Below are 8,236 nucleotides of genomic sequence, written 5' to 3'. Positions count from 1 at the left end.
TCAAAGGTGATAGTTATGCTATGATGACTGGTAGTGGTGGCTGTAGTGAATGCGGTTATTTGCGGTCTTTGTGCACTGAAAGTTGATGTTGGAACTGGTCAAAGGTAACGGTTGCATGGTGAAGGTTGGCGAAAGAGGTGATTTTATGACGGTGGCTAGTTGAAGTGAAAGGCTGCCTAGCAGTGACTATTTGTAGGAGTTGGTGGTTGGTGTACTAGAAGCTGATGGCAATGGCGGTGTGCTATAGCGAATAGAGTAATAATAAATATTTATCTTTGCAAAAAAATTCAGTGGAATAATGTCTTACTGATCTTAATTTTGTGCATAAAATTAAAATGAAATAAACTATTTAGCGTAGATAAATGATTGCAAATAAAAATTTACATTGTCTCGAAGAAAAATCAAACCTTTGAACTAAAAGGTCAAAACTTGTAAAATTATAAATTTTACCAGTAAAATAATTGAGGTGAATAATTTAAAATATAATTCGTGTTATAGGAGATTATAATTTTGAGACTAATTTATCTCACTATTCAGGTGGAAATAAAATAATATTGTAATATCAAGTTTAAAGGATAAATTTATTCTGAAATTAAGTATATGTTCAATAATATCTTAATCCCAAACTTTATCGCGAGATATCCCGCCTTATTCCAAATTACCCGTAAAACCCTTGTTATAAATCATTGAATACAATTTGCCCTTTGAAGGTGGCATGCATGATAGAGTAGGGCAGGAAAATGCCACATGACCCAGGTGAGAACTCCCGCCAATACTAGAAACCTGCTACGCCCGGTAGTACATACGGTATAAAAGAAGCATCCCATTGAGTAGCTGCTTTCTTCTTTATTTGGTTATGGCGGTGAAAAGAGGTTGCTCTCTGTGACAAAAGGTTTTCAATTCCAAGGGTTGTTATCAATAATGAGTGCGGTGAACATCACGAATGTTGCGGTATTAGACAACCCGTCGTCGTTTTTGGCCCCTTTCCAGTTTGAAATATCTTATGAGTGCGTCACTCCTCTCCAAGACGGTACTCTTCCTCTCCCTCACCTATTGCGCTTGTTTTCATATACAACAAAGTTGACTAATTTCCGTATTTCACTCGAGGCCTTAGTTTATCTATAAGCTATTGGAAAATTGTGGGTTACAGATCCATTTTCTGGTTGTTTGAATATCTTCAATTGTTTGTTGATGTCACATAAAATGTGTCGAGCTTGAGCTTACATCTGGAATTTTAGGGTTTGAGGGCATTTCAGTTTAAAGATACTGATACAATCTGGAATTTGGGGCTCACTCAACTTATTAGTAAATATAGAACTAAGAGCTAAGCTAGGGCTAATACTATTTCATTTCTTCAAAGATATAGTTACAATGGAATGAAAAAAGATGTAATTTTTAGACCTAGCTAATCTCTACTAGAGAAGCTAAATTGCACTGCTAACCAACACCGTAAGTAATTTTGCTAAAATGAGCTAAACCACTTGGGGTAAATGGCTATTCACATGAGCAGTCACGTGCTAAATTTCTAGATCACATCATATACAAAAAGGTTGTGCATAAATTTGGTTGATGTGGGGTTCTTGTTAGTGAGGTGATTCTTTCAATCATATTTTGCTGTAATTGGTAGCATTATATAAGCAATGTTACATATTTTCAAATGCTCGGAGGAAATCGAATGAAAACTATGGGAGTAACCGGCCCTAGGAGCTGATAAAATTTGTGGGTTCTTCATGTTGGAATCTTTGACACACTTTGTACCTGGATTGAGTCTAAGATTATGAGTCACCTGGGAAACTTAACAATGCCGAAAGATTTGGTGTGCAGGGAAATATTTTTGAGGTTATTTGATCATCAAACTACTGGACGGTTATCGTCTCTAGCAATATGTATCTGCTATGCTTTAGATTATTTGCGTGTGCCTAAAAGCAATGAAGCATCTTGCCAATGTCCTTTTAAAGTATGCTTTCTAGTTGGTTCAAGGTGGGGGAGGTGGTGTCGTGATGTTAGTTCCAGCAGCAGCTTCAAGAAAGGGAACTTTAGAGTTCAAGCTTTCCCTTTCTATAACTGATAAGTACATAACATACTGCTATTATTTACTGCTATAGGAATTTCATAGTACTAGTTTTGGTGTGCGTGCTTTGCGCGTGAACAAATCCTGTACCTCATTGACAACAAACACTATAGGGAAAAAATGAAACTTAGCTACGAACGTTGTCGTTGATCCATCACTAAATTGCTCGTAGCTGAAAATATTTTTGATAATTCGTTACTAATCCATCGCTAAATAAGATTAGCAACGGATTTTACTGGGTAACTTTCTGTTGATAATTCATGCTCATTTAATAGTGAAATAACTTAATATATAAAAGAATATTGAGAGTTTCTATTTGTGAGTACAATTCATTTAGAATATATTTTATGGTACAATTTGGATCGATTTTGAACTTTTAAATATTTGGAACTTCTTATTTCAAAAAAATGAAAGGTTTAATAAGTAACATTTTAGTTGATTTCAAAGTCTTTAGTATTAAGAAAAATTATTAAATAATAAAATTTTCTAATATAATCTATTTTTTGTAGTTTTAGTTGGTTTACCTACGTATGACTTTTGGATTAAATCTTTATAATTCCAAAAATATGTATTATTAGTGTTACAAAAAAGGAATCATAGGGCAAAAAGATTCTTTATTATTCCAAAAATATTTGCTGTTAGTGTTATAAAAAAGGACTCCTACGGTAATTTTTGTTTGCCAAAAATAACGGGAGTTTTTTACTTTCCCAAAAAGAGATATTCCCTATGGCAGTTGTTAGTTTACCAAAAATAATGGAGCTTTTTACTTCTTAAAAAATATATAGTATTAGGTTTTGTGCATAATTACAATTTTATCCAACTTAAAATACACTTCTGTTCTAAACAAAACCTATACTAATAGCATAAGAAAAATCGGAAATATAGCTGGACCAAACCAACTAAAGCAAATTACAAATTAAATTAGTCGAATAAAACTATGATGAACAAATACCTGAGAATGATTCAAGACTAACGATAGATGTGGAAAATGATTCAAGACTAACGATAGATGTGGAAACTTTAAAAGCAGCCCTCCCCGTGTAAATAACTAAATATAATATAAGAAAAAGTCGAATATATAGACGGAACAAACCAACTAAAACAAATTACTAAGCAAATTAATGGAATAAAACTATTATGAACAAATACTTGAATATGATTCAAGATTGACGACACGTGTGAAAACTTCAAAAGCAACCCTCTTCGTGTAAATATTCCTTTGGACTCAAATATGTTGATTCATTTACAACGTCAGTACCTACATAATTTTACAATAAAACAACATAAATAAATGAATTCTGATATTTAAAAAAAAATAAATGAAAGAGACACAGTTGAAACCATTTTGGTAAACGGAGGAGTATTTATGTCCTAAAAAAAGTACTTATGTCGTACTTATGTCGTACTTATGTCTTTATAATGTAAGTGTTACCATAATTTGAGTTGGAAAGTAATTTGGAGTGGAAAGTAATATAAGTATTAGCATAAAGTCCTACATATTAGGAAGTGGTGGATTCTTTTACTTTTCTAAAAAAATATACCAAAACTAGCGGTGAAGTTTTTTACTTTCCAAAAAATATAGTATAATATGAGTTTTTATGTATAATTACAACATATTAATGAGGAAAATAGTAAATGACAATTTTATCTATTGTAGAGTATTTTAATGAAGGGCAAAAAGTTCAGTCAACCTTTCTAAGGCCCTTCGTGCGTTTAATATAGTATAGATAATATACTTAATAGCATGTTTTATGCGCAGCATTAATACATTCAACAGTCCTCCATTTCTGCATTTCTGCTGTTCTGCATCCTAATGCATAAGATGAATCAGATAACCTATTTTGCATTATTTCCTTTGTGGCTGTTTGATTTGTTGAAGGGATTAGAGGGTAACATAATACCATCAGACTAGGGACTGGATCTGGATAGAAGTTTTTTGTGAAATCGATTGTTGTGAGGGGATTAAAAATGCGTATTTGGGTGAAAAACTGGATATGGGGATTAATATGTCTTTATCCCTCGCTTCATTTGTGGGATACAGGGTGGAAAACCAGGTGTTCATCTTATTGAGTTTCAATTAAGCTATAGATAAAAATATAACAAAGTAAAGTGCTAATACATCTGAGACTTCTTAATTGGCTAGTTGTAAATACTAAATAGCGCCAGGGCTATGGAACAAAGGATTATCTTGGACCCAGACCGAGGTATTGACGGTGATTTTCTAATCTCGCTGAACAGATATGGAATGCAATTGAAACAATGACAGGGAACGGGTTACCTACTCGTAACGGGCAAAGTGAGTCCCTTCATTCTGAATCAATCAAATCTCCTATTTTTGTAGAAAATTCATAGGAGTTGGTGTAGTGGTATGATAGTTGGCGGAGGTTGGAAAAAGTCTGGAAGGGGATGAATTAGTTTATGACCCATGGTATGGATAATCCCCTCTGGGAAATTTTAATCTGCCAGGAGGCAGACATCAAATCCTCAATTCAAAGAACAGATAGATGATAGTGTCAGAGGCGAATCTGGGATTTGTAGAAGATGGGTGCACTTCTAAAAAAAGGAGAAAGAAAATGCATAAAGGGGGAATTGATCCTTGAACCTCTAGGTAAATAACTTAACTTTCAACCAAGTGCACCATTAAACCTTTTGTAGCATTGGTTCCAAAAGGAAATACTAGATATATTTCAAGAATTATACACATAATATACCGAGTTTAATCGGGTGACTAAGGGTTCACATGACCTTTTTTTCACACCTAAATTCGCCTCTGGATAGTGTAGTTCAGTTGCTTACTCACCCGTAAAGTCAAACCAAAGGCGGATGTTAGTTCTCCTAATCTGGTTGGCTTTATTTGGTTCCATATCAGAACAGCAAATGATCATTAGGACCTCAATCATCTGTCCCAGCATTTTAGACTCTTTAGGTAGTTAACTAGGGGAGAGAATGGACTAAATATTTTAGCATTTTTAGGGCACCTTCTATCTTACAGGTGCTTCTGTCAATTTAATTTTGTGAGTGTGTCTGTTGCAAACAGTGATCACTTTGGGAGATACATGCTTCTGCTGAATTAATTGAGATAAATATCTTTGTCATATGCTAAAAATTAGGGGGAGCAGAGTCTACTGCCGCTGAGGATTTTCTATTTTAGATGCATACGTTGCTTCTTTCATGTGCTATTACATGTAGTTACACCTGTTGGGAGATCATATATTTGCTTAATAAAGCCACCCTATTCGGCATCTTTTTGTTTCGGTAACACAGTTCCCTTTTATCTTTTTAGGATCAAAGTTTCGGTAAAATGATCTGTTGATTGGTTGAACCCTTGAATAGAAGCTACATTCTTTGCAGATAGAAATTCTCCACCAGACTGATTTTTTTTTTTTTTTGCCAGCCGGATATATTCTGGCTGTTTTCAAGATTTAAACTACCAAGTGTATCACCTTTTTTTTTTTATTATTATTATTTATTTTTTAATGTATTTATTTGATTGATATGGGTCTAAATGGAGAGACATGGTTAGTGAGGACTTATGTAGCTGAACCCAATTAGCTTGGAAGTGAGGCCTAGTTGTTTCTGTTGATGTTGTAAGTATGATTTATTTGATGTTGGTTGCATCCAATAATCTCTGCCATATGCTCGTGGCCTTGTGCAGATTTGGAATGGAAGCTCATATATGTTGGATCAGCTGAGGATGAGACATATGACCAACTTCTAGAAAGCGTTCTTGTTGGCCCCGTAAATGTTGGAAATTACCGCTTTGTCTTGCAGGTATTATCTCCTGGATTCCAATTGTTCCTTGTGGAACTAATATTTTGTCTGCCTCATTGAATTTATGTTATATTTTCCAAACTTTGATGCTAGGCGGACCCTCCAGATCCTTCAAAAATTCGTGAAGAAGACATTATTGGTGTTACTGTGCTCTTGTTGACCTGCTCATATTTGGGGCAGGAATTTGTACGAGTTGGCTACTATGTGAACAATGATTATGATGATGAGAAGCTGAGGGAAGAGCCTCCACAGAAAGTCCTAATTGATAGGGTTCAAAGGAATATATTAACGGACAAACCTAGAGTAACAAAGTTCCCTATTAACTTTCGCCCTGAAAATAGTGAAAGAGAGGAACAAGCCCCTGCACCTGACAATGTGGTTGAAGAAGAAGATCGAAACGAAGGGCAATTGCCTTTGCCTAAGAGTAAATCAGATGAAGATGGAGCCTAATATGAAGATGTTAACTTTTTGTCTAATGCCTTCTGTTTCTGTTTGACAGTATTTTGTCGTGGAAGTGATATCTCATCCTGGGTTCTCGTGGATGATGTCTGAAGTCTGATCATCAAAACCTGTTCTTTTCTTTTTCCTTTTTCTCTTTCTTGTTATATATGTATCAAAGTCCAGTTGCATTTTGAAGCATTTAACGAAGCTGGTTTTTAGGGTGTAGAAGAAACTGTATGTAGACTAGATGCCAATTTTGGTTTTGTATTTTGGTCCAAAATGTTGATATGCAGACTCAATGAACTTATGGTACTGATCAAGTGATGATTCTGACTGTCTTTTTGTGCATTTGAATTACAATCAGCAAGGCTCCGCTCAAAGCAATGATATCTTTTTATGTTGGCATGCATCAGTTGAATCGCATTAATCAGATGAGGAAAATTTCCGCGAGATGAGTGTTGGTTCATTCTTCCTCCTCAGCAGTATGCTAATTTTAAGGGTCAGTAATTCATCCAATATTTGTGGTTCATTTCATGTCCTTTTTTTCTTCCGATTGGATTAAGTGATTTAATGGAACATATGGTCCATCTAACGAACAGTCAAATTATTCATCCTTAGTCCGAAACTCACATATTATCCATCAGGGACAATGATTTTTTTTTTTTTAAGATGTTATAAAGGCATAACCAGCATTTTGACGTCACAAAGAAATGAAAGAAATAGCCAAGATCTGTGCATATTTCTTTTATATTGGCTTTCAAGGCATATCATCTAAAGTTGTATTCAACTAATCAACACCAAATTATCTAGGATCTCTTAAGAAGTGATGTGTTTTATTTGACTGAAAAAAAAAAAAAAAGAGGAGTAACAAGACATGATTATGCAGATGTTGCCTCTTTGGTACATATTGATGTTGATTGAAGTGCTTTTATCTAGTTGGTTCACATATCAACAACCTCTGGACTCCTATTTTGGAATGACTTCGAAGCCAACTTTCTTCGATTAACTTGCGTTTACATTGATAATCCAATATATATGATGACCTCGAGGAAAAGCTGGCACAAAATGGGGTAGAAACCTTCAAGAAAAATATAGATATCCACTTGGCTCGGGATATTTGTTTCCTTCAATAAGCATGAGCATGACACAAAAATCAAAATTTGCCCACTTCTTGCGGTAATGTCGTTTTCATTTCTCATTTTCAGACGTCAAAGCCAACTTGACATGTGTGGAGCGCGTTTCGTCAAACCTATAAGCAATGGAAAAGAAAGATATACCCCATTAGGTTACAATTGGTGTGTGGCTTTTTGCCCCAAGTTTGTTGGACAACATCAATTTGCATGTCTTTGTCTAGTATCATTATTATAATGTTAAAAAGGGAAAAAGAAAAGGAAATAACAAGTGTCATAATAAAACTTGATTTGAAGCATCAAGAAAATGCTATTTTTTGTAAAAAAAAAAAAAATTAAAACCAAGAAATGAAAGGATTTGACAATGCAATATTATTGAACACTCTAATTATCCTTATGGAGGTCTTTATTTAGTACTCTATCTAATGTTAAAAAAAGAAAAAGAAAAGAAAAGAAGTTGTTTCATAATAAAAACTTAATTCGAGACATCAAGAAAATGCTATCTTATGTTACAACAAAAAAAAACCCAAAGCCTAGTGACGCCTAAGCCTGTTAACCGGTTTGAATCGGACCGGACCGGTAATCGGTTATCAAACTGGCCGGTTTTCGGTTTAAAAACCGGAATCGGCCACCGGTTCCGATTTACCGGTTAAATAACCGAAACCGGACCGGTCTGTCAAAAACCTCTTTTTTTTATTTTTTGCATATTATATATATATATATATATATATATATATATATATATATATATATATATATATATATATATATATAAATACTTATATATTATAACTTAAGTTATTTATAGCTTAATTTTTTTCTA

The 8,236-nt window shown here is 34.2% G+C and overlaps 1 protein-coding gene across 1 annotated transcript; it reads left to right on the top strand.

The window, feature by feature from the left end:
- The first annotated feature begins 697 nt into the window (after positions 1-697).
- LOC132623261 (histone chaperone ASF1B-like) lies at positions 698-6,617 on the top strand. The gene is made up of 3 exons (XM_060337992.1): positions 698-1,030; positions 5,727-5,842; positions 5,936-6,617. Exons 1-3 carry the CDS (start codon positions 922-924, stop codon positions 6,290-6,292), a joined length of 582 nt encoding a protein of 193 aa, XP_060193975.1. The 5' UTR covers positions 698-921; the 3' UTR covers positions 6,293-6,617.
- The last annotated feature ends 1,619 nt before the right edge of the window (positions 6,618-8,236 follow it).

The sequence above is a fragment of the Lycium barbarum genome, chromosome 12 (assembly GCF_019175385.1).
Source record: "Lycium barbarum isolate Lr01 chromosome 12, ASM1917538v2, whole genome shotgun sequence".
Classification (NCBI taxonomy): domain Eukaryota; kingdom Viridiplantae; phylum Streptophyta; class Magnoliopsida; order Solanales; family Solanaceae; genus Lycium; species Lycium barbarum.
This window is presented reverse-complemented; position numbering and strand designations above follow the sequence as displayed.

Excerpts from the sequence above, each read along its gene's own strand:
- LOC132623261 (XM_060337992.1), top strand. The coding sequence starts at position 922 with ATGAGTGCGGTGAACATCACGAATGTTGCGGTATTAGACAACCCGTCG. Across the intron at positions 1,031-5,726 it reads CGTCACTCCTCTCCAAGACG|ATTTGGAATGGAAGCTCATA; the intron begins GTACTCTTCCTC and ends GGCCTTGTGCAG. Across the intron at positions 5,843-5,935 it reads ATTACCGCTTTGTCTTGCAG|GCGGACCCTCCAGATCCTTC; the intron begins GTATTATCTCCT and ends CTTTGATGCTAG.